Source organism: Myodes glareolus, chromosome 2, assembly GCF_982192425.1.
Source record: "Myodes glareolus chromosome 2, mMyoGla1.1, whole genome shotgun sequence".
In the NCBI taxonomy this organism is placed as follows: Eukaryota; Metazoa; Chordata; class Mammalia; order Rodentia; family Cricetidae; genus Myodes; species Myodes glareolus.
The window spans coordinates 77,598,254-77,625,425 of NC_142027.1; the positions used below are offsets into that span (position 1 = coordinate 77,598,254).

General features: G+C 45.4%; 1 protein-coding gene across 6 annotated transcripts in view; it reads right to left on the reverse strand.

Moving 5' to 3' along the window:
• Positions 1-27,172, reverse strand: part of St6gal1 (ST6 beta-galactoside alpha-2,6-sialyltransferase 1) — a 140,341-nt gene that overhangs the window by 21,294 nt on the left and 91,875 nt on the right. For all 6 annotated transcript variants that reach the window (XM_048453871.3, XM_048453873.3, XM_048453876.3 and 3 more), the window contains 2 exons: positions 23,909-24,542; positions 17,822-17,919 (listed from right to left, as the gene is read on the reverse strand). In XM_048453871.3, the coding sequence (XP_048309828.1) occupies positions 17,822-17,919; positions 23,909-24,494 (684 nt within the window). In that variant the 5' untranslated portion in view covers positions 24,495-24,542. The remainder of the gene's footprint in view (positions 1-17,821; positions 17,920-23,908; positions 24,543-27,172) is intronic.

Consider the following 27,172-nt stretch of genomic DNA (forward strand, 5'->3'; position numbering starts at 1 on the left):
ATGTCATGAAAATCAGGTGAGCCAAGACGTGGAGCACCTCGGGTGATGTTTAGTAAAGGGGGCTATTATTTCAGGCTCAGCCCTAACAATTATCTGGGGATGACCTGGATGAACCTGTCAGCACACTTGTGGCTCACCGCAGGAACGAGGCTCTCTCCCTAGGGTTCCAGATGTTTCTAAAGAAGCCATTATATTCTCTTGTCCTGACATCTTTTCTTTCGGGTCCCCTGCGCACAACAGGTGCACAGTTGAGTTTCACAGAAACCATCTCAAATTGAGAGTTAGAACTGGGTCAATGTATGGACCCATATTTAATAGACCACTTTTCTGCCAAATCTTACCACATCTGGCCCGGGGCAAAAATGAGTCAGCTGAACCAAAACGTTGAAGTATGACACTCTTTTCTATAAAAAAGTCATTTTCTTAATGAGAAAGGCCCCGGTTTGTTTCCTGTGGCTTTGTCACAACCCAGCTTTGTGTCCAGTGCTAGCCTCTGCCACAAAGATGTGGGGCTGGAGGAAGCTCGAACCAACACAGGCTCAGCTTTGAAGAGAACTGCCCCACATGGCCTGTGCCCCCCGCCCTGTTTCTCACAGTTGCCAGATCCCCATCCTCCACATTGATGCTGTCGGACCTTTCCCCAGCCTCCTCTTCTGACGCCTTCTTGTTCTCAGCCCCCAGCATCTTCCCCTCAGGTTCCCTAGGAACATCTCCAGCTGCTAGTGATCCTTCACCGGGTGAGCTGTCTCTGTCTCAGTACCCATTTGTCAGCTCCTTTTCCCAGTATATTCCATGTCTCCCCCATTAGAGAGTTTCTCCTCCAATGAGAAAAATGAAACAAAACAAAACACTATTTACTTGATGAAAATATGCATAACATAACCTCTTGTTAGCCATTTTTGAAATACCAAGCCCAGTGGCATTTGGGCCATCTTTAAAGTCCCAAGCTCAAGAACAATCACGTTTTTGTGCACTTATTAAAACAATCCACCTCCAGAACTGTTTACTCTTTGCAAACTGAAACACAGTACCCATTCACCAGTAAAGCCCACTCCTTCCCTCTTTCTTCTTAGCAGGTCTACCAGTGACTGCTACATCTGCTCTGCTAAGTGCAATCACACAGTAGGGATCCTACTGCGGCCATCTCCTCCACTCACATCTTTTCTCATCTATTTTTTTTTTTTTTTTTGCTTTGTTTCATTTTTTGAAGCAAGGTTTTCCCAGTGTGGCCCAGGGTGGCCTCAAGCTTGTCTTCCTCTTAAGCTGGAGAGCTTTCTGATTGGCTGCTAGGGTTACACCACCAAGCCCACTTCTTCCTTTTCGAGTTTTTCCTTCCTTTTCTTTTTTTATTTTATATTTGTCTAGAAACATTTAGAATGTCAACAGAGCACCTGCATTAAGCTTTTGGGTTTGTTTTTGGAGGCGCTGCTGCTGCATAAGATGTTGTTTATTTGTTTGCTTTGCAATTTCAAGGTGATGTTCGGGTGACAGAACAATTTTGTCCTACAAGCTGCATCAGAGACAACAGAAGAAAAGTACTGGCCCCATACAGAAAGGAACTATACAAGAACAACCCGCGTTAGAATTCAATGCCAATTTCCAACCCCATTCTGTACCACCAAGATTAGTGGCTATTACAAATACCAGGAGAACAGGGCTACAAAAGGCACACGTGATAGTGTGTAGATGTACCAAGAAGACACTACACTGTTGAAAAACAAATCTTACACAGCTTTCTGTTTTGATGTTTTTTTAAGGGGTGTGAGTTTCATGGAGGGCTGGATTGGGTTTGCTCATTATCTTAGTCGGGGTTACTATTGCTGGGATGAAATACCATGACTAAAAGCAAGCTGGGGAGAAAGGGACTGGTTTGGCTGACACTTCCACATCATGGTCTATCAGTGAAGGAAGTCAGGACAGGAACTCCAGTAGGGCAGCAACCTGGAGGCAGGAGCTGATGCAGAGACTATGGAGAGGTGCTGCTTACTGGCTTGCTCCTCATGGCTTGCCCAGCCTGTTTTCTTATAGAATCCAGGACTACCAGCCCAGAGGTGGTGCCACCCACAATAGGCTGCAACCTCCTCTAGCAATCAGTAATTAAGAAAATACACTGTAGCCAGATCTTATGGAGGCTATTCTCTCAATTGAGATTCCTTCCCTTCAGATAACTCTGTCTAGTCTCAACTTGACATAAAACAAGCCACATTCATTGTTGGCGTATGTTGTATAAAAGTTCAGCTGTTTTCTATGTGTAGAATTTGGACTCTGTTATTTTACCAGACTAGTAAAATAACTCTAATGGAATGCTCTAATGGAACTTTGTGGGGGTGGGAGTGGGTAAAATGTAGAACTTTTAATGTATAAAAGAATATTTGTAAACAGATGAAATTTTTACTTCTTGCTTTCCAACTTAGATCCATTTTTCGTTTTTCTTTCCTAATTGTTCTGGTCAGGTCTTGCAGTGATATTTAAATACAACAAGCACAAACAGGTATCCTTGTCTTGTTCTTGATTTTAATGGAAGACTTTTGGTCTTTCATTATTGAGTGTGGTGTTTGCCTGTTTTACATAAATGGCACTTCTTATGCTAAGTGGTTGCCTTCTACTTATAGTTTAGTGAGCATTTCTAATCATGAAAAAGAACTGAATTTTATCAGACACTTTTGTCTAGTTAAAATTATCATTTCCCCCTCATCCTATTAATTCAGCATATTATGTTATCAATATTCTATGTCAAACCATCCTTGCATCCCAGAAACAAATTCCACTTGGTCATGGCTGTAATCCATAGTCTTGGCCATTTAATAAAGCTTGTTTCAAATCTGGCTCAAAAATTTTGGGAGAGGTCTTCTTCTCACCCAATGGGACTAACATTTTCTGGCAGCTTTCAGTAAGATCAGACCATTCCCCCAAATCTAAAGCCAGAAGATCTCTCTGGGACTCTGGGGCTGAAGGGCCACCTTGGGAGGTGTGCCCCTTGAGACGGACCAAGGTTTCAAGGCTGGCTTTCAGTTCTGCAGACAAAGAATGAACTGCTGGTCTGGCAAAACAGCAAGTGTCTACGAAGACCTCCCATAGTAAGTCATGGTCATTTTCTGTGACGTCTGGTTCTGCTGGGATTCCAATCTGGCACGAGAAGGGGTTTGATGGGACCCAACATCTTCCCGCCCAGGGCAAAAAAGCAAGACATTGGCCCCCCTCCCTTGGTTCTAATTGTTTGGATACTGGAAGCTAGGACAGAAATCGGTTAGGCCCAGTTAAGTGTCACAATGCTTTGTCTGTCTGTTTTGCATATGCGTATGGGTATGTGTTTTCTGGTATGCAAACATGGAAACCTAGACAGAACTTGATTAGGCTCAGTTGAATGTATGAACGGTGGTAGCCACCAAATGTTTTTGGTTAAAAAACTGTAAAATCTGTAACAAAAAAGCTCAATTTAAAACTTGCGACAACAGGGCGTTGATAGTGAAAAATCTATGCGTAGATAATTTAAAGGAACCACGTGGCATGATTTCATTTTGGGATATAAGCAACACATGACTTGCCGACATCATTAGGCAGCCACAGGGCTGGTTGCCATCTTTGCTAGGGCTGGAGAAGACAAATGGCCTATGATTTCACCACCATCTTGATTAAAGGTGACCAGGTGAAATGAACCTACCGAAGAGACGACAACAGGTCTCCACGTCATTTTGGATGGACTTTTGTATAATGTTGAAAATGTAAAATTGTATTTGCTACAACTAGTGCACATGTGGTTCAACTCTTGTTTAGGAAAACATGTTTTAAATAGCGACCACGTGACTCTCCTCCATCTCTTTCTCAGTACAGCAGTTCCCTCTGAGCCAGGTTGGAAGCTTTATTAAATGGCCAGGACTATTGACACTAACCAGGTCCACACCTGAGGTTCCCAGTACTTGGCTGCCAATTAGTTAGAGGCTTATAAAGGCAAAACCCACAAAACTCACAAGGCTGTGTACTTCTCTCCTTTATCCAGTTAGGGGCAGGCACACATCTTGACATACTTCCTGCCTATGTACCTCCTGGGTACATGTAATCAAGCATGCCTTGTGCAGTTGCGGCAACCAAGCGTTTATACAGAAGCAAAGTCACGTAACTCGTAACCTTCCATGAAGAGCAACCCCCAGCATCCCGGGAAGTTATCTGTCCTTGGGCAAGTGGGACTTACAGGTTAGAGGCATTTGCGTTCTATAGATCTCTTAAGCACAGGAATTTAAACTTAAAACATAACGTCAGCCATCCCAGCAGGTCACACAACTTACAATCTATCCGGGAAAACATCTCATTTGCCCTTGAGAAGAATGAACATATCTTGGTTGGAGAACATCTCCACATGCCTATTAGATCTTGCTAGTTTATTGTGTGATGTCCACTTGTCCTCATCTTCTCTGTGTTCTGTCCTTTACTGAGAGTGTAGTATTAAAATCTCCATCATTCCTTTACAGCTCTGGAAACCACACAGCTCACTCTAATGGATAAAAGAAATCGTGAAAGCGTTGTGGGGTACCTGCAGAGAAAAACTGCTGAGTTCAACTGAGTCTTAACCACTGGTGGGACTTTCCCAAACAGGTTAGTGGGACACAGCCTTAACCTCCATTTGGCACAAAGTTTTAAAAAAACACACACACACAATTGCGACATATACAGAATGGCCAGCTACAGCAAGCAAGCCTTGTTTACTGAAGCGGAGAGACAGTAAGTAATCTTTAGCTCAGGGTCATATTGCATAGGAATTTAGGGCTAGTCCTGAGACCAGTTTTACCAAGATTTACTAAGCACATAAAGTATTCTTAGGAATTCTTTTATGAGAGGGCATAACTATAGTTCAGTAGCCCATAACAAGAAAGATCAGAGGATACTTAGAAATGATTTAAGACACAATGAAGTATATAAAACTTACAAGATTCAGTTAAAGTACCAGTAAACGGAAATTTTTACCGATGCTTTCTTACATTAAAAGCTGAGAAGACCACAAATTAACATAACTTTATAACGTAAGAAGAGACACAAGCTAAATATGAAGCTAGCAGAAGGAAGGAAATAATAAAGGTGAGAGAGAGAGAGAGAGAGAGAGAGAGAGAGAGAGAGCCGTAAAGGAAAACAAGGACCCAGAAGTTGGTTCTTTGCAAAATTCAACAATATTGATAAATCTTAGCTCAAGGAACAAAGATAAAAAGAAGGAAGCTTCCCACTATTCAAACCAGAAATTATAAAGGAGTCATTACTACAATTGTGCAGAAATTTTTTAAAAAGATTATAAATGACTATACTATGAACAGTTACAGTAATCAATAGCACAGCCTAGATGAAATAAATTTCTAGAAACAAAACCTATCAAAACTAAACCATAATGAAACATAAAGCCTTCAGTACTTCAAACAAGTAACAAAACTGAATAAATACTTTTTTAATTTTAGACAAAGCCCAGGACCCCATGGCTTCATAGAGAACTATACTGAATAGTAAAGTACTAATCGCATTCTTTTTCAAGTTTTCCCCAAAGAATGAAGAGGAAGAAAGACTCTAACTCATTCTGTGAACATTGTCCTCATAGTCCAACCAGCAATGACATCAGAAGGAATGAAAGTGTATCACATGGACTGTTCCAAAGTCCTCAATAAAACGCCATCATCAGGATACAGGTGGCAGCCATCTTTAAAAACTATGGTTAAAGAGCACACATCATACGATGCTTCTTATTCCTAATGAGCTCGCTGTTCATCGCATCTCCTTTTAGACTAAGAAAGCACAAATCTCAAATACTTTGGATTGGTAAGGACTTCTGTATGATGATAGGAATGTAAGGTTATGTTTGCTACAGCATACTGCATATGTGTTTGAATATACTCCATATGGCGATAAAAATTTAAGGTTATAAAGGTCTGTTCAGATTAACCAAAGCTGGCTTAGAGCTTTACACCTAAGTACTTATGTCTCTGCCAAGCACTTCACACCAAGCTTCTGGAGAACTTAGATAAGTTGCAGCATATTCTGATAAATAATGTATTGATAAATAAGATCTGTGGACTCCTAAGGTCCACAGTAACAGGTACACAGGTCCACAGTAACATTTGTCTAACTTTGTCTTTGCTCACTCTAAGCTTTAGCTATTTGGATAAACTGAACCATGTAAAAAAACTGCAATATAATGCAAAATCTGTAATGCAAAAAATGCAAACTATAATGAAGTGTTTGGTCCCCAAGAGGGTCCTTTTCCCAGGGCTGGTCATTTGGACAGGGGTCCCCATTCTCTCAGGAGTTTGAGGAAAGTTCCTGTTGCTAGGAGAGAAGTCGCTCTCCTTGTATCTGGCTGGGGCCCTTCCATTAACGTGTGACTGTGGTGCCTGCTGGCTTGTCATGGGTGGCACTGGTCTCTGGGCTTCCTTAGTCCCTGCTCATGGGCCCCACCCCACCTCACAGGCCCCCTCTTCTCCAGTTCCCATTGGGCGCCGGGGGTCTTTACCGTCTTGCTTTTTCTTGCATTCTCAGGAGACAGCCTTGGCAGTTTGGAGCAAACTTGTTCTCACCCACAGAACAGCTATTTTGCTTTCTTCACTGAGCCTATTATCTATGATTAAAAGTTTTATTTTGATACTAAAAAAACTTCAATTCAAAATTTGACAGTTTTTTTTAAAGCTAAATCTACCAGAGATGGAAAATTGAGTGTAAAGTCCTAATCTTATAAAAGCTACGAACTTATTTTGTAATCTGTTAAGGATAATTTTTAAAAATGCAAGTTAATGATCAGTCACCTTGAACAGGGTGGAATGTAAAGTCTCAGTCTTTAAAAAGCTGCTGTTGTAGACTGTTAGGGAGCACAGTGAACAGTCAGTCACCTCATAAAGGAGCTAATACTTTGACATGTCCAGATTTAGCATCTTATGTATGTTTTCAAAGTTAAGCCTGAAATAAGTAACTAGAAACAAGCCATGTCTGTATAATTTAGATATACGTAACAGACAATGGTCCTCAAACGCTGCAGAGATCTGAGAATTTGGCATTTAAAATATTTAATAAAAAGAAGCCTTTCATGAGATTCACGCCAGCTCCTGGCAGCACACCTAGCTCTTCAAAAGATGACAGGCACAGAAGAACCTCCATCTGGAGCTTGCTTTAAACATGGCAAAGCTGGCCAGTGAGCCAAAACAAAACAAAAACCCCCACAAAACTGCCTTTCACCTCCACAGCTGCCAAGACCCTGTTCAGACTGAACAAACAGGACACCAGGGAGTGGGTTTCTCTGCTTTACCTAGACGAGGTAAGTCGTCATCCCCACCCCACGCCCCCTCCTACACACACACACACACACACACACACACACACACACACACACACGAGTTCCTACTGCACAGGAAAGTCTGTAGGCTCTTCTGGGCCTGACAGACAAAGGCTGGTGCTGCTCTGAGACCTCTGGCCCCAGCGACCACGAAGGAACCCGGTGTCGCTGTCTACGCAGCCAGTCCCTGTCATTTTTAACAGGTTTGAGCTGCTTGGTCTGCACTTGTACCCACTCAGGTGGAATCGACCCTCCGAACTCAAACGGTATCCCATAACTAGCCTAGTGACAGCTTTGTCCCTTTCACAGCGCAACCAAGGCTTCAGCTGCCTTCTCAGGTCTTTTTGTGTAAAATCCAAGCCACAGGCCTCACCCTCCTAGAGCTACTACTAGACCGAGACATAGCTTTACTGCATTACCAGACACAGAAACGAGATTCAAAGAACTCACTCTACAATGACTGCCCTCAGCAACCAACCACCTGTGTCTCCCGGTGGCTGATTAGACAGAAAGAAAGTGTTTTAAGGTGTGAAGTTTGAGAGGATGTGAAAGCTTAAATTGTGATAAGAAAGTGACTTTAAAGGTGTGTAGATGCAAGTTAGAAAGATCTGAGGATGTGTAAGCTTAAATGGTGATAAGAAAGTGATTTTGGGCCTCTAAAAGAATGACGTTTGTTTCAGATTTCTTCCCGTCACTATGCTACTGTGGAATGAAGTCTTCAAACGTTTAATTTTAACTTTAGTCAAAGGCGTTCTGATATGCTATTAATCTCGCTCTGGCAGAGCTCCACTACTATTATCCAAGTCACAAGCCCAATATTTCCAATTTCGTTCGGTTATTTCCTAAGTATAGACTTAAAAGTGATCCTAATTGTATTGGGGAATACTATTTTCAGGTATGTGACTTTTGTTTACACTGCATTTGGTTAACTACGAAGCTATAAGTCTTTGCCTTTCTGAAACACCCGATGGCCGAATAAAAAGATGAACAGCCGACAGTGAGGCAGGAGCAAGGATAGGTGGGGTTAGCAGGCAGAGAGAATAAACAGAAGGAGAAATCTGGGAGGAGAGAGAACCAGGAGAAAGAGAACAAGGAGAGGAGGACATCAGGACCCAGCCACCCAGCCAGTCATGGAGTAAGAAGGAAAGAAAGGTATATAGAAATAGAGAAAGATAAAAACCCAGAGGTAAAAAGTAGTCAGGATAATTTAAGAAAAGCTGGCAAGAAACAAGCCAAGCTAACGACAGGCATTCATAACTAAGAATAAGCCTCTATGTGTGATTTATTTGGGAGCTGGGTGATAGGCCCCCCAGAAAAGCCAAAAGAGCAAAACCAACAGAGAATATCATTGTGCTAAAAACATCTGTATAATCTATACACATTCAGTCCTCTGGATAGAGGAAAGAATGTTAATATTTTAATCAGAATCATTTTTGCGTCTCTATGACTCAAAGGTATGAGTTTACTGCCTTTTCTACAACGTGGATTTCAGTACAGATTGCAAACAGTGGGAATGCTAATGTGTCTAAAACTTATTTCCTTTTGTAAACACAAAAATATTCTCATAAGTTTGAGGTAGACTTGGTTCTACCTCAAACAGGTCAAATGGATCCCAGATAAGTACTCTCAATCAACAGTCTAAGTTTCCCTATCTATTGCCTGTCCAGAGGGTGGGATCTCCCCAAACTTTTCCTGGTCTTGGGACTCCCCTCCTTCAATCACCAGGACCTAAGAAAAAATTCCTCCTAAAACACCTAACTTTATCTTCAGCTCCACTAGCATTCTGCCAGGTCCCCTCAAAATCTGCATCCCAGACAGCTTCAAAATGGCTACCCTCAAGTGGTCCAGTCTCACAGACTGCTTTGCCTAGGCCCACAACTTCCCTAGTGCCAGACTGTCCCACAGAGCCTGGGAGTAAGTGAAACCGCCAGCTATCCCAGGACTTGGCCAGCATTCCAGCTATCTCAAGTCCCCCAAAGATGCTCATGCCCCCAAACAACAGGAATCAGTCTAGAGAATGCAGCACCTCCATTCCCACCTTACTGGCTACCCTCTTCCTAGTTTCTCAACTTTTAATAATAAACAAGAGGGAGGAACGTTAGTTCCTGCCATGGCAGTCACCTGCCTCAGCCACCAAGGCAGTTAGTTACATCATCACCTGTTGCCATGTGCACCCCTCAAAAGTGTCTGGCAGGCACAGTGCTCTCTCTCTTTTTCTCATCTCTTGTGTCTCTTCTTGCCTGTTCTTACTTTCTGTCTGTCTGTCTGTCTGCCTCTCTCGTGCCCCCATGGCCTTTCATTTTTTTCACTCTTCCTCCCCCACTCCAATAAACTTTTTTTAAATTGATTTGTATTGAGCTCTACATTTTTCTCTGCTCCCCTCCCTGTCTCTCTCCTCCCCTTCAACCCTCCCCCAAGGTCCCCATTCTCCCAATTTACTCAGGAGATCTTGTCTTTTTCTACTTCCCGTGTAGATTAGATCTATGTATGTCTCTCTTAGTGTCCTCATTGTTGTCCAATAAACTTCTTACACACACAAAAGAGCCTGCTTTGCAATGACAGCTCTAGCAATAGCTACTCGTGGACCTGGTAAATGATTAGATGGAAAGAGAGGGATTTAAAGTTGCAAGGGTCTAAGAACGGGATTTCTTAGGATGTGGAAGCTTAAGCAGTGAGTTCTGCAGGTCTAAGGAAATTGCCTAAGGGATGTGAAAAATGAGAAGTGCTTTGGATTTCTTTCCTTTCCACTATGCTATTATTATACTAGGAGGGCAAAAGGTCAGAGCTTTAACATTGATCAGTGGGGTTCTGATAAGCTGGTACAGCACTGACCTACGCTTTCCAGTCACAAGTTCAAGACTTCAGATTTCCTTTGGTTGTCTACTAAGTATAGACTTAGAGGCGCTGCTCACTGGGCTAAAAGCATCTCTGTCCAATCTATGCATCCAGCCCTCTGGACAGAGAAAAGAATGTTCATGCTTTCTAACCCCAAGCCCTAGCTTTTGCTGCTAGGCGTGAGTCTACTCCCGCTGCTTCACAGGCATCGCATCTGTTAACTGCTTTTCTACAACGTGGATTTCAGCACAGAGTGCAAACAAGGATAATGCTAACATCTAAAAGGCGTTATCTCTTTTTGTAACCTAAAAAAAATTCATGGAGGCGCCCAGGAGTCACAACTTGAATCCACCTCTCACAGCTTCCAGAGAAGTACAGCCTAAGTCTCCCCACCTGCCTAGAAAACAGGAATTGCCTCTAACACTCTCTCTAATTACTGCATTTGCAGGAGTAGTAAAAGCTACTTAAAATGTTCCCTAAATTGTTTTGAAAGAAGAACTAGTCAATAACTGCCTCCTGAAAGGGTAAAGGGGGAGATGTAGACTTTAAAATCTCCCTGGTGGGAGCTGCTTTTAACAATGCAGAGGAAGTATAATGGTAATGGCCCTCACCCAGTACCTGTATCTCTGTGATAAGAAACCACAATTAGCAAGACTGGATCTCTACCTAGGCTAATCTAGGACTGTGTACCCAGCTGCCTGTTCTGGGGCTTAAGGATGGGAGGTGGTGCTTCTAAATGCTAACAGTAGTGATTGGCCTAACTTAACTACATCTTATCATCCAAACCTTTCCCTGAATCTCTAAGTCACCTAAGACTGGCCAGACCCAAAATAGCATGCTTCTACAGTGGACACAGTGGTGATCTGGGGTGGGGGGCATGTTTGGGGATTCCTCCTGTGTACCCCCCAAGAAACTTCCCTTCCAAACTTACACTGGCTTTCAGACTTACTCAGCTCCATCCCATCTACAACATGGGAAGAGTAAAATTGGCTGTGCCCTGCTCCAAGTTATTCTGTATTGTATAAAATGGTGGTTTATCACACTGGACACTGCCCTGAGAGAAGCCATTTGCAAGTAATTTTTGGTACCCATCTTAAAGGGGGAGGATGGCTCGGCACCAGTGTGGATATGCCCAGTGCCATGCACACAGCACAGGATTAATACCTGATTCATTCCTGGGAACAGAAAGGGTGCTACCCTGTCAGTTTATCGGGGTGAATGGAGAATGATGCACATGGGGCAGAAGAAGGTCATCCACATCATCTATGGACAAACCACACCATAGTTAGGGAAACCTAACACGACAATGGCAGTAATCCCCACCAACCTGTCAGCTGGCCACCTAATAAACATGCCAAGTAAGCAAGTGGCGGAGAACTCCCCACTGCTCCAGAAGCCACAGCTTGACTCAGTCCCACTGTGGATACGGTCTACCGGAACTGCCATCTCCCCACCCTCCTCCCGTTCGCCCACCTGGAATGGCCATCCACCCATCTGTTCCTTCATCTTGAGCTGGTCCTGCCCTTTGGCCTGTACAGCTCCAACTCCGGCCCCAAAGCCTAACACCGTTAGTTTCTCCTGCATGGGTTTGTTTAGTTTTCTCATTCCCTGTATTTCTGTCAGCTTCCCCTCTTAAGGCTTCATAGACCTACTGAGCTTCACCGCAGCCACCTCTTAGCCCTGTCTGTCACTCTGCAACCTGCGTGTGTGTGTGTGTGTGTGTGTGTGGTGTAGATGGACAGATTTACTGTATGAAGTGAAATGTGTAATCTGAGAGTTAATGGCAGTAACTAAGATGAGAATAAAAGAGCCCATGTTTGCTTTGATGGCGAGGGCTGCCAAGGAAAGCAGATGCATCTGGTAAACTGTTGTCCCTGACACCACAATGGTTTATGAGCTGTTACTCAATGAATCCTGACAAAGCCACTGGAGTCGGCTACTGAACTACAGCTATACCATTCATGAAAAAAAACCCTCTAATTGCTAAAATTATTTCTTTCCATTTACTGGCTTACAGGCAAGTACATTCCTTACAGAGGGGGATTTTCTCTGTTCGAAATTTCTTTCGACAGACTTCCTCCTCTCCTACCTATACTACAGGATGTACACTCAGCTGGAATTTCTAACCATTCCCTTCTCTCGTCCCTCCAGGCCCTGCAACAGGTTCTTTAGCATGGCTACAAAACTGTGGGAGAAACCCCGCCAAGAGACTGGGACCCAGCCTGGTGGCGCTCTCTGGGTTAAAAGACACCATCCAGAGACCCTTGAGCCTTGCTGGAAGGGACCATACCCCGCGGTTCTCGGTTCTCACCACAGCCATGGTTGTCAATGTTGCTGGGATTACTCCTGGATTCACCACACTCAGCTCAAGGGAGCAGCAGACATTCCTGGCCAGCGAGTGGACCGTGATTCATTCAGAACATCCTTTCAAGGTGAAATTCACCTGGCTCCCAGAGGTGGAGCCGGGTCCACGAGGTCCATGTAAGACACAAAAATACCTGAGTACTGTCAAACCCGACTCACCTTTTCACTACGTCTTCTCTGCCTTGACTGTCCAATTCTAGGGCTTAAAGAAGTAGAAATAAAACCTGTAGCTAGGACAGCATTTCCATTATAGCACCTAGATAAAATTAGCTCGCAGTCTAAGTGCTACTGACTTCTGTCTAAAAGAGAAGTTAAAGGCTGAACATATGTTAGGCATTTGTCTTATACCCATTTGTAAACTTGTCAGGATATTGCTAGCCTAGCCAGGTTAACTCTTCAACAGGTATCCCAAAGCCTGTCCGTTATAAAGATTCTTACAACTGGGGAAGAGTTTTTAATGGCAAACACCAGACACAGTAGAACCCCGTACTCCCTGTGTTACAGGACATCCAAACGGCATGTGTGCTAAAATATAAAACTGAACCCAGAAATGTTACACATCCCCAAGAGACAAATAAAATTGTTCCCACACCAAGGGCATCCTCTATGGGCCAGCCATATTTCTTTGCCTGAAGGATGGCTTTTCACTTGTGAACAATCCACCTATAACTATATTCCTGTTAACTTGTCTCACAATGCCCACTGATATTTAAGGAGACTATTATTTTTCCAGCAGTCCAGGAAAAAAAACAGCCTGATAAGACACGGATGTCAGAGATAGAGCGAGCCCCTGACTGGATACTAATAATAAAATCGCTCTTGTCTCAAAACCTGAGACTGTGGCCATCACCGTCTCTGCAATAGGTCTCCCCAGCCTGGCTGTCTATAATAATAAGGATGTATACAACAGTTGGGCGACCTGTCAAATAGTTAATGGTTTAAACTATACCCCGACAGAACAAAAAGAACAGGAACAGGCTATACCAGTTAACAGGGCTGTTGTTAATTCCCTATTGGTAATGCACCAACAGTGATGCTAAGAATTTAGGGAAATGTGCTGCTTTCATCTGACAGTGGCAATTCAATTAAAGAAAAAAATCAGTTACCAAAACTTGCAGAATGAATTACTGAAGACACGGCCTGGGATCTGAGGTCTCAGATGCTCAAGTCCAGACTCAGAGACTCAGTTCTTTTTCCGCTCCCTGCAGATCAGGATGTAGAACTCTCCACTCCTTCTCTAGCACCATGTCTGCCTGTATGCCACCATGCTTCCCACTGTGACGATAATGGATTAAACCTCTGAACTGTAAGCCAGCCTTAATGTTGCTGGGGTCATTGTGCCCCTTCACAGCAACAGAAACCCTAACTAAGACACACACAAAGTAGAATTCAGCTAAGGGAGCACCACTTCCATGATACAGCCTGTACAAGCAGGATGCTAAAGAGGCCTGTCAGAGCAAAATTTAGGATGCAAAGATGTGAATGCTATTTACCGGGCTTGACTGACCATCCGACACGTCCATTAGGCCTACCCTCATACCAAAGACCACACCTCCTTTAGGAAGCTCAAGGGAGCAGTTCTCTTCTTGAGAAAAACAAAATTCTGCCAGGACGGCAAGATGACCCTGAACGGCAACTATGTGGACGGAAATAACACTGTGTAAACAGAGACTGCTCATTCGTTTCCCGGCTGCCCAGATCCAAATAAACACACAGAAACTATATTAATTACAACACTGTTTGGCCAGTGGCTTAGGCATATTCCTAGTTAGCTCTTACATATTAAATTAACCCATTTCTATTAATCTGTGTATCACCATGAGGGTGTGGCCAACCAATAAGGTTCCGGCGTCCTTCTCTTCTGGCAGCTACACGGGTGTCTGCTTGATTCCACTTACTCTCTCTATATTCTCTGTTTGAATTTCCCACCTGGGTTTATTCTGCACTGCCATAGGCCGAAGCAGCTTCTTTATTAACCAATGGTAATAAAACATATTCCCAGCATACAGAGGGGAATCCCACATCTCACACTGTTGTACTTAGAAGAATTCTTGAATCTACTGAACCTCCCTGCTCCCCCCAGCAGCTCTCGAATGCATTCTACCCTAGTGCAAGCCCTTTTACAGGCAGCAGGACCCTCCTAACTGTGTCCCTCGGGGTGACCAGATGGACGACCGTGAGTTACAAACTGCACATGGGACCATGGCAGAACTGTTCGGTAGTCTCCCCCACAACCTACTGCCACCAGACTCTTCCCAAGTCCTTCCATGTCCTCAGCAGGCTCTCATACAGGATTTCACCCAAGCTGTTGCCACATCCATCTCATTATTTCCTGCTCCCCTGAACACACAGCTGAGTATCACCTCCCCCAGGAAGCCTTCCAGACTTCCCTGGAGTGCAGGGACCTCCTAGGCAGGGCTCCCCTAGCTCCATGCTCCCCCATCCCGAGACCCTTCCCCAACACTTCTGAAGTTCTCTATTGCAACTTTTGCCTTCTTGGTGGGAGCACTTGATTTTATAGGTAGTCAAAGAAGAGAGGGGGAGACTTCTGCGCAGGTCTGCACTCACCACTCCTAGCTCCACAGCCGCAGACACAAACAGTGAAAACAGCTGACAATTAGAGACCTATGGAAGTGCTAGGAACTGCCCACATTCCAGAGCCAGGTGAGGCCCCCCTCAGCCTGCCTTCCATGACCCAGCACCAGCAGCCACCAAATGCAGCCCATTTTCTCTGTCGCCATCAGTCCACGCCATCACGGCTCTCTCTGTCTCCGTCTCTTGCTCTCGTTGTCCTCCCCTCCCCAGCTCAGAGGCAGCCTTCCATGCATGCCCCTCTCTCGCATGAGATCTGCTGCACAATGTACTCTTCCCCAGCAAAACCCTAACACTAAGTACCTCCCCCTCTTTATCTGTATTTTCACAATGACTTTACAAGGAAAATACTGTTATTCTTTTCATAGAGAGAACTTAGGCACGACGATTCTGCCAGTCAAATATAGAGCTGTCCTGCCAATCCCTCAGGCAAGTGAACTGCAGAGGCCAAGAACTGACTGCTACCATATACCCCATACTCTAAACACTCGCTGAATGAATGGATGAATGCCTGTATCGCGTGCTGGGTGAACGGATGCACGCCTGAATCGCATGCTGAATGAATGGAGGCACGCCTGCATTGTGTGCGGAATGAATGGAAGCACGCGTGCATTGTGTGCGGAATGAATGGATGCACACCTGCATCACATGCTGGGTGAAAGGATGCATGTATGTATGTATCGCGTGCTGAATAAATGGATGCACGCCTGCATCGCATGCTGGGTGAATGGATGCATGTATGCACAGTTTTTTGTCCATCTCACATGGAATCAGAGGACAGATATCAGTGCTCCCTAAGGTGCTCCCAGCTCAGGGCAGGAGAAGAAACATAAGGGATTAAGGGCAAAACATAAATAGATTTTGGGAGGGACCCTAACTCCATACCAGAATTTCCAGATGTGTTAATCTGAGTAGCTGGGAAGGCCAAGTTCACCCCCCTCTACCAGGCAATAAGAAACCTGTCACCCGCTTCCTTCAGGTCAACCCAAGCTCAGAAGAATCTCTCACTTCCTGTGTATCTCTCTCCTGTCGATCCCTCCTTCAGGCAGGCCACCCTGTTGATATTTTTCCAAATCCAGTCCCTTTTGGAGTCAAGTTCAGAGAATCTTGTTAAGCAAACTATTTCTTTAACATTTATCTCTTTTATTGTTTAAAAAAAGAGTGATATTAAAACTCCAAAATGTAGGGCTAGGGAGATGGTAAAGTGCTCACTGAGTGTGCACAAGGACATACGTTTCATTCCTAGCATCCACAAGAAAAGGTGGGCATAAGAGCTTGCTCTTGTAAGTTCAGTGCAGGGGAGGCACAGAGTACCAGGACACTGGAGACAGCTGCCAGAACAGAAAGTGATGGCTGTTTTTAAATTTAAAAGAGAGTAACACAAAGGATTAAAACGAGGCATTGCGATTCAAGCAGGTATCTCTCTGTACTAGAGAGAGGAGAACTGAGAGTTCAAGGTTAGCCTGGACAGCATAGCAAGATACTGTCCCCCAAAATAATTTTACAGGGTGGAAAAAAAAAACCAAGAAATAGGTTTGCATGCATAGCAGTTCTGTCCCTTGGCCTCCCTTCTTTTGACTGTGGGCCTCAAATAGAAAGAACACAGGAAGCAGTGCAGGGCCAGCTGGATGATCCTGCAAGTCAGAAAGCGAAGAGAAAGAGGTACGCTTCTTTTCTTTGCTATGGACATATCACAAGGCTGGTCAAGGGATCGCTGCCCCTTCTTCAGTGATGCATCTGGGACCCAGGAGATCATGAAACTGAATCAAGCTGGAAGTTTTGATGTGGACACACTCAGCACTGGGGCCTCGCTGCAGGAAAGAAAGCAGGTTCCATGCCAGCAAAGTGCCAGAGGGACTTTTCTGATGCTATCCAGGCCCTGGAGTGCTAAGAGGCAAACAGAGATTACACACGTACAGAGGAATAGCTAAGGGCCCCGCGTTTGCTCAGGGAAGAGCAAACCTCACTGCCAAGACTGGAGGTCCCGGCACAGAATTTATTTATTTAGAGATGGCGTCTTAATCCTGTCTCAGATCTCCTGGGTGGCTGGGACCATGGCTGGGACCACATGCGCATAGCGCTGTGCCTGGCTACGGGCTGTGTAGAATTCAGCTTCTGTCACTATATTTAGTAACAGAACTTTTGGCAAGAACATGTCTAAAGTTCCTGCTGGCGTTGAGAAAGCAGCATGTCTACTATTCAGAAATACTTTGGGGAAGGACTTAGGAAACTTATGAAGTAATGTGTGGATTCTGGTCCACAGCCTAAAGACTCCTGGGGCACTGGCGCTGTGTCCTATGCTGTGCCGTGTTTTATAGCCCAGCTTGAGCTCAGGGTGTATCCCTGCTTACTTTTCACAGCCTTCTTCCTTCTCCCTTGTTCAGCCTGTGCTCCGTTGTCTCTTGTCCAAAACTACAGGCATTATTGCCTGGTTACAAGAAAAAACCGAGCTCCATTTCTCTAGACCCTAGGCAGCTCCATCAACGCACACTATCAGAGTGGAGACAATCTTCTGGACGCATCACAAGGCTGGTCATGGGGTCATGGGATCATGGTCCCGTCTTTGGGGACATATTTGCGACCCAGGAAGTCAAGAAACTTAATCAAACTGGCAGCTTTGATGTGGATACCCTCATCACTGGGGCCCACACTGCAGCCGTTTTCATCTTGTGCACTATCTGGAGGAAAGAACTCTTACCTGAGGTGCACTATCTGCAGAAAAAAAACTCTTACCTGAGAATTCATCAGGCGAATGGTGGTTTTCGTGCCCACATCCTGTTGGAAATTGGCTATAGGTGCCCCATTAAACCTCAGGACTGCATCATGATTATCTGTAAACCACAGGAAATGGAAAGAGGGGAGGGTGAGTGCTGGCAATATGTAGGAAGAAAGACAGAGAAGAGGAAGGGAGGCATAGGGGAGATCAAAATATACACCGTCTATCTCATGATACACAGAGGAGGTTAGAATCGTGAGTGCGGTACTTGGCGATGCTCACCAAGAGCCACTGCAGGAACAACAACATCTGGCCATTAATTATGAAGATCTTTCACTAGTCCCAATGTGCTGGGATACAGCAGACAAATGAACAAGGCCAACATGCCATACTCATCGCAGACTCCTTCCTCAGTTACCAAAGGACCAGACTACACCTCGGCATCACCAGTAGATAGTGCTTCTAACCCTGCCAGATTATGTTGATTCTGTATCATATGTGCGATGTAATCCTCGCATTCTGAAAAGCATACAATGCTTAGCACCTACAAGGGATTCATTACGTAACCCAAGACAGCCCTGAAGTATCTGTTCCATTTAGGAACCTGAGGCCCACGAGTCTGGTGTGGTGGAAATGGGACAGGTCATAGGGCCACTTAAATTCCCAAACTGCAGGGTTGTGCTTTGCTCTTTACTTGAGCGCTTTGCTAGAAATCATATACTTCATTAATTCTAGTCAAGGTCAGACAGATCATCTCAAAAACACACAGTTACTCCCTGGTCCCTGCCTTCTTTAAGCACGATTTGCAATGTTTGCGCAAGTCTCTGAATCTACCATTTGACTCGCCTGATGGAGGTGACAAGGGCTGGCTTTTAGGTACCATCCCAATCCCTAGTCTCTGCGATCCTATGAGAGCTCACCCCAACCTCACTTTCCCAAACAGTTTTGGGGTTTGCTAGTAAAGTCTGCACCAGACTGGAGACCATCCATTGTCTGAGGATTTGGTTAGGGCTGCTCAGTATCTGCACAGATCAGATGAGAAGAACAAAAGGCATTCAGTTCTGTCGGAAATGACCTGTGAAGGAGGATGTCTCCAGAATTAAGCAACGCAAGTCCTTATCTTTACTTCAATTCCTCTATTCTTTTTTTAACCCTCAGGAGTCCAGACACCTTATTCATGGGACCAGCAGAGCTCGGTTCCTAGACAACATGCCTTTGGAATGGTCTAAAATGACACGAGATGAACATAGTCCAAATCTTATCAGCTTCCAGGCAGTGCTCTGCCGGTAGGGCCCAGGTCTACCTTACACAACAGTCCAGAAAGTTCCTCAGAACCAGGCACGGGTCGAAAGTAAGCAGCAGAACCCGCAGGAAAAGCAGACCTGTGAGAAACTACGCAGCTTTCCCGGTCAGTTCCCCAGGGGGGAAGGCAAGTGCTGTTTACAAGGCTGAGTTTGAGCAAACCAAACTAACACCCAGGGCTGCCTGCAGCTGTTTCTACCCCCAAGGCATACCACAGGAGGAGGAGCAGAGACTGCTCCAGGAAGGTCACTGTCACCAGTGCAGGAGAAGAACACCCTACACCCTTCTGCTAACATCCAGCCACCTTGGGGATCGTCTCTCCTCTCCTCTGCTTCATCCCTTGATCTCACAGGACTGGAGGGAAATGAAATCAAAAGCAGAGTTGGAAAGTCCCACCAGACAGGAGCTGAGACTTTCTGATCCCAAAAAACAACAGCCGGAGGTCATTGTGGGACCACTAAGTGACCCTGAGCTGAGTCCCACCTTCCTCTTTCCCAGATACAAGCCAGGGATTCCCTGGGCTGGTTCCAGACAAGCCACTGACACAGTTCAAAATTGCAACTGGTATTATCTTCGTGGCTACTTCATAACTGTAGTTTTGCTGCTGCTACAAATCGTACTGCAAATATTTGTGTTTTCTGATGGTCTTAGGCGACCCTTGTGAAAGGGTCATTCCCTCCTCCACCCGCCAAAGGAGTGGCGACTCATAGGTTGAGAACCACTGGGCTGGGGACAGGGAAATGAAGAGAAGAAAAAAGATGCACAGGTCAGCACAGAACAGAACAGGACAGGGGCATGAAGTCTAGATAAAAAAACAAACAAAAAACAAAAAACAAAAAAAAAAAAACACTAAAATCCAAAGTTTCAAAGTCCTTATTGAGTCTGTCACTTCTCACCACTGATTCCTCTGATCCCTGGAGCTCCGTCTGGCCTAGCCCCTCCCCCTTCTCCACCCACTGGCCCAGCCCCTCCCCCTTCTCCACCCACTGGCCCCCACAATCCCAGCACACTGCCCTTCTCCCTGCAGCTTTCATTTCTTGATTTTTGCCTCAGGCTGTTGTTTTTCGTTCCACAGGGGAAGCAAGAAGAGACTAACCCAGCCAAATTCACTTAGAAGCCAATATCATTATGAGACCGTAAGAGAAGAAGGACCAAGCAAGGTGATCTTTGGGTCATGTGACCACTTTCAACCCCTACTCTGTTGACAAGCAAGTTGTGCGAATCTCTCGGGCCTCCAGAGTTAACTCCCAGGAACTGCTAGGGGTCTCAGCCAGCAGGTACTGCACAAGTCACAGCCCAGCTTGCGGGGATGGGGGCAGGGGGTGTCCCTAGCTGAAAACCGTGAAGAGCTCATGGCTTCTAGAGAATGAGTCAGTTTTCTTTCAGGGTGTAGCCCTGGTGGGTAGACCAAGCTGCAGTGGATGGCTGGCCCCACACCCATGAGCATGTGAGCAATACAAACTGGAACGCAGCGGGTTATTAAAACAAGAAGAGCACTAAAAAGTTAGGAGGAGCCAGGGCTGGATCTAGCGGGGGAGGGTGGGGTGTGAATATGTTCAAAATAAACTATGTGCATGTACGAAATTCCCAAAGCATGAACAAAAATATATTTCTGAAACTGCGGGGTTGGAGAGATGGCTCGGCAGTGAAGAACATTGAGTGCCCTTCCAGAGGGCCCAGGTCCCGTTTCTAGCATCCATACGGCAGTCCACTACTATGTGTGTAGCTCCAGTTCCGGGGATCTGATGCCCTCGTTTAGCCTGCATGGGCACCACTCATGTACATAGTGCATAGACATACATGTGAGCAAAACACCAGGACACAAAACTGATTTAAAAAGAAGATAAAAAGTAGGTATGCCAAGCACACAGTGAGTACACAATGTATTATTTCTATTGGTGATAGTATGCTATTATTAAAAATATGCTATTATTTGAAATAAAATTCTCAACTTACCTACATAGCTTATACACATTAATACACTATCAATAAATAATAATAATAATAAATAATAGTAATAAAAAGGATCCAATGATTATGGAGCCACCATAGTCTGATTTGAGGGACTATTGGAGGCCGAGACATTGAGGAGTCTCTTTAGTGAACAATTTTGTCATGGATGAAAGAGAGCCACCACAGCGGTGGCTCTCAACCTTCCTAATGCCACAACCCTTTAATACAGTTCCTCATGATGTGATGACCCGACAATAAAATCATTTTCATTACTACTTCTTATCTGTAATTTTGCTGCCATTATGAATTATAATGTAAATATCTGATCTGCAGGATATTTAATATGTGACCCTGCCCGGGGGGTCACGACCCACAGGTTAAGAACCACTGTGCCCAAGTTCTGCACACGTGGGCTTTCTAACCCAGTTCCTGGAGCTATTTCTCCATTGGAGGAATGGAGTCGCCTCTCAAATGATCTGAGCTACATTATTAGGAGTGTGCAGCCAACATTCGGTCAACAGGCACGGCACGCCCAGCAGCTTCACGGTTGCCGCAAGTCTGGAGCCTTAGTATTTCCGGCTGCAATTCTGTGATGTTGAGTTTGTGAATGAACCCAAATGCTTTAAAAAAAAAACTGTATTAAAATGAAGATGTGGCTCCAACTTACAGGGAAGTTTGGCTTCTGCTTTAACCCTGAACACAATTTAGCCACACAATAACTCGAGAGAGTTAGGGTCGTCTAACACGGACCATCCGAAGGGTCACTATTCTATAGCAAAAGCAGGAAAGAGCCAAAGAAAATGAATTCTATTACACATGACAGAAACCAATCACATTTTGTTTCTAGAAGGAAGTCCAAAGAAACCAAAGCTAAAGTTGGGGTGGGGCTGGCCATGTTAGGGACCTCATTAGCACCACTCCGGACTGGGAGAAAATGTGATTTCACCTCCTGCTCTAGAGAACCCAGTTTGGGCCTGCATTCCTTCTCTGCAAGTTTATGCCTGGCTTCGGGCCGTTCTCCCTGGCAGTCACCTTAAGGAAATTAAAAGGAGTAAATGACCTCATCTTCTCCAGGACCCCAGCCTGATGGTGAGACTTTCTCTATAGCCAGAGTTCTCTCCGAATAACAGAAAGAAATGGCTTTGCACAAATTAGTTAGCTCTCAGTTGCAGGTCTGCCAATATGAACAGACTTGGGGTCTTTATTAGCTGGGAGGGGGGTTCATGAAGAGCAAGCCAGTGTATTTTGACCTGGGGTCTCTTTCCATCACAGAGCCCTCTGAGAATCAGGCACAGGATTAGGAAAAGGCAGGCAGGCTTGCAAACACCTAACCCCTGGGTAGCTTTGCAGGCAACTTTCAAGAATCATGAAACATCTGGTGTTAGCCTATAGTCCCCCACCCCCACCCCAATTTAAGAGTTCCTGCTGGAAGGTCTACAAGGGCTCATCAGCTAAGTCACTGCCTAAGTCTGGTAACCTGAGTTTGATCTGCAGAACACACATCAAGGTGGCAGGAGAGAACTGACTCCTCAAGGTTGTCTCCTGACCTCCATACCCACACCCAGTACAGACACACACGTGTGTGCATATGTGTGCACACGCACGCGCACACACAAATTGCTGCTGAGTTCATATATATTTTCCCTTTTTGTCTTTTTAAGAGAAAAGGTGAAAATTAGCCGGGTGAGACTTAAAGGAATTTACCACACAGCAGATTCGCGACTCAGACAGCTCAGGGGGGAAAATGCAAGCGTGCAGACACGAGACCAAACTCTCAGGACCCACCTGAAGCCAGACACAGAGACAGGAGAATCCCCAGTAGCTCACAGGCCAGCTAGCCTGGGGTACCCAGCAGTGGAAAACCACAGAAAGACCCTGTCTACAACAAGGTGGAAGGGGACGGCCAAACCTGAGGCTGACCTCTGTGGTACATGGCTGCCCACTCTCCACAGGATTTTAAAGAGACAGACATGAGCTTAAATATTGAAAGCAAAGTTGAGTTCTATGCCTTAAGTATTTTTGAGGGTCAGCTGTAGGATCTTCGCTCTTTGGCAACGCTACAACTCTTTTTTTTTTTAAATGGAATACTCCATAGAGCATCAGTTTTTGAAACAGATAAAAAGATATTCTAACGGAAAAAGATACAGGAGACCTTCAAGTGATGTCAGGGAAGAGGGGAGAGAAAGACTGTAAGAGCCAGAGGCCAGGGAGGACTGGGGCAAAACAGTGGCTTCCAGATGTGACAGAATCATTGCACTGTGCGCTCATGGCGGCTGCGGTTGCCCACCCAAGACCTACGTAAGCTCAGTAACCTCAAGTCAGCATGGGTGGGGGAGGGACACTTGAGAGCCCACCCCTAGGTGGGGAAGTAGTAACAGCTGATGGTTTCGGGGTGAAGGCCTCGGTTTTCTTCAGGGGTATGGGAGCTGGTAGGTTGCTCATGCTATAGCAGAGGACCACACCCATGTGCCTACGGGCTGCACTCATCTGACCCAGGTTATAAAAGAAAAGGGGGAGGAAGGGAATACGGAGGTGGGAAGGAGATGTGGTGGGGAATCTAGAGAAAGGGAGAAGGAGGGAGTGGATTGAATATAGTTAAAAGAAATATACTGCATAATGTGGGAAATTCTCAAAGAAGCAATTCTTAAAATTATATTAAAAGAAACAATGTTTAAGCCTTGGTCCCCTTCTTTTCCGATAGACCTTTGGGGACATTTTTCACTCGAAGAATGACCGCTGAAAACGCTATCCTGGGACAACTCTGAGCTATGCACAGGTTCTTGCTCTAGTGCTTTGAAATCCCCTAACCAGTCCCAGAGCATCAGGCGCTCAGAGGACGCTCGACATACCAATCTCTTTGCCCAGCTGGGAGGACTTCAGTGATCCCGCGGAGGAGACCACGGCACACCTGTGCCACGGCCCAGCCTTGGTCCGAATGTTCTCTTTGGGCAGAACATTCTTCCATTCACTAGTGTTGAAGGGAAAATCTGTGGCCTCTACCATGGATACGTTCACGTGGTCTCGAAGGTGGCAGCGCAGGGCCTCTGCACTGAGCTTGACTCCCGGCCCTGGCCCCTTGTACGACACTTTATACTTGTTCATGTTCAGATAATTCTTCAGGATCTTTTGCAGCCTGGGGTTCAGGTTTTTGGCTGAGGAGTCCTTGTCCCACACCTGGTAGGAGGAGGATGGTGATTTGACGTTGGCCGTGCCCCTGAGATGACGGAGGATGTGACTGTCCTGCTTAGGGTCTTGTTTGCTGCTTGCAGACATAGACTGGAAACCAGATCCCATGGCCAGCTTCGACACCTGAAATTCCTTGGCTTGCAGTTTAAGAGCCTCATAGCTCCCTTTCCTCCACACACAGATGACGGCAAACAGGAGAAACACCAGGACGAAGTAGCTGAATTTTTTCTTCAGGTTGGTGTGAATCATAATGGAAGATAGAGCCAGGAAGGCCACCGTCCTGAGCAGGAGCCAAGCCTAAGACAAGTAGAACAAGGGAAAGAACAGTGATGGAGAGGGTATCCAAAGCAACATGCAGGGGGGTGATGAGCCAAGCGAAGGATCTAGCATAAAGGGACATGAAGTCCACCTCTGACGACCTCCCACCAATGATACCAATGATGCAGCCTTGAGCAAGCCAGGGTGGAGGGGGAGCTCTGAATGTAGACAGTAGACAGCATTCCTCTGAACTCCACCCTGAGCCCTGAACATTTATGCATCTTCCCCCGCCCCATTTAGCCTGTGCACCGTGACTCTGGACCTCTGGTATTCTGCTCTAGTTCACTCAAAAAGCTTAAACCAGAGCCTCTCGTATCCTTCCACTCCTACAGCCCATACTCTCTGGGAAACAAAGACGTGAATGCTTGAAAGTAACAGTAAAAAGAGAGTAGACTGTACACAAGACCCAGCCTCTCGGAAGTCTTACATCAGTTATAAGAGCCAGAGAAATCCCACACACACACACCATGCACTTGTGATACACTTCTGGAAGACCTACGATCTGGGACTTCTAGACAAGAGTTAGCCTCACAGTCCGACACTCCGTGTACCCAAGTAGCTAGATCATTTTTATTGCAGACGATAGGAAATCTGGGTAAGATAGAAGAGAGTCCCCTTTCCATCTGGGTAAAGGGTTACTTTGTTTTCTCAAAATCCATTGTGTAACTAAATGGAAGACAGGAGCACTTTGAACTCAAACAAGGTCTGTACCCTTTGGAAAACACTAAATTCTTTCTTCTCCCGAGTTTACGCCCTGGGCTGAGTCAAAGCCATTGCCCCCAGGGGCTTTGCTTGTCCTGGGAGTCTGACGTCCTTTCCCATCAAGCTTGTTCCTAAGGATGCTTGAGACAAAGCAGTAGAACTAACTACTAGATGGGAAATTCTTGAAACCTGGATTCTCGATTCCTTTCTTAGGGACCTTGACCACATCAACACCTCTGCCCCGGGCATCTACGGAATAGTCCTGTCTGTCCATCGCCTCTGTGGTGTGTTAAATAAAATAGTGCTAAATAAAATAGTGTGCTAACCCGCTGGAACTACAGAAGTGCAAAGGCTAGAGAGGCACTGAGTAGAGAAGGGAGAGCAGCCCTTGGCCAAGAGGACCAGGTGGGCAGCGATGGGCTGAGTGAGAGGTAGGATGGGGGATATTTTAGAAGCGATTAGAATGTGCTCAGAGGAAGAAGACTTCAGATGCAACCTCATGACGTGAGAGACCAAAGGCTTGTCACACCTTTGGAAAAAAAACAATTAAACTTCCCCAGACACGCACTAGCACTAACCACGTGACAATATGACAGCTCAAGAGTGACTAGAGGGGAGATAGCATTTAAAAAACCCTGCTACAGCTTGGCAGTGAGTGGTGGCTCACACCTTTAATCCCAGCACTAGGGAGGCGGAGGCAGGTGGATCTCTGAGTTCGCGGCCAGCCTAGCCTATAAAGTGAGCTCCAAGACAGCCAGGGCTACACAGAGAAACCCTGTCTTGAAATAAAATAAATAATAAATAATAAAAGAAAGGAAGGAAGGAAGGAAGAAACCCTATTACTCAGGCACTGTATCTGCAGTGTCTCACCAAACAGACACTACAAAGTAAATTTTTACGGCTCTGCGAGCGAATGAAGACACTAAGACTTTAATAGTCTTCTCCGGTGTCATCAGCTCACCACACTGCTAGAACCGGGGTTCCAGTTCAGGCCAGTCTGTATCTAATGGTGAATAGCAGCGGTTCTCAACCTGTGGGTGGAAACCACTTTGGGAGTCACATATCAGATACGCAGAGTATCAGCTATTTATATTAGGACTCATAACACTAGCAAATTCACAGTTATGAAGTAACAACAAAATCATTTTATGGTTGGGGATCACCACAACATGAGGAACTGTATAAAGGGCTATAGCTTTTGAAAGACTGAGAATCACTGGTTCATAGTCTTTACACTGAAGGACAGAAATCTTTAGTCAGGATCAGTAAACAGTAAGTGTTGACCATCAGAACTCAGAAGCTAGAGTGCCCAAGGATAAAACTCTCAGAGCAAAGCATCCTCCATCAGGCATCATTGGTGGGCTCTTTCATATGAATTAAGTGTTATAATATTCAGGGTGGTGCTCCCATGGGCTCCATGTGTAGGCTGGGTGAGCAATTCTGAACTCGTGTGAATGGCATAGGAATGGTGAGCTGGAATGTGACTCACAATCCTAAGCAAGGGATGAAGGCAGAGAGGACCCCACTTCACTATTCTAAGGGTGGAGGCTCAAAGAAGGCTACCGTTGCCTTTCCCGGCATGCTTAGGAAAAAGGAATTTCCACAGATGACCCCAATGGCTGTCTCAGAGCCCTCAGCTGGCCTGGGCTTTCATGGCCTTACCACACTCATCTGGAACCTTCCATCAGTGCTTGTGTGGTCTCTCCATATCGTCTTCACCTGAGGCCAGCTGGGATTTCCAGTCATGGCCACTCGGAGCTGAAGGGTCCATTCTCACTTGCCTAGCTCTTTGAGCAAGACAGACACAGAAGAAGGCCTCACCTAACACCTAACTCAGGGAAAAGAGAGGTGATTGAGCTTTTCCCCAAAAAGTTTTGAAAACCAGTATATGCCTTGATTTTTTTCTA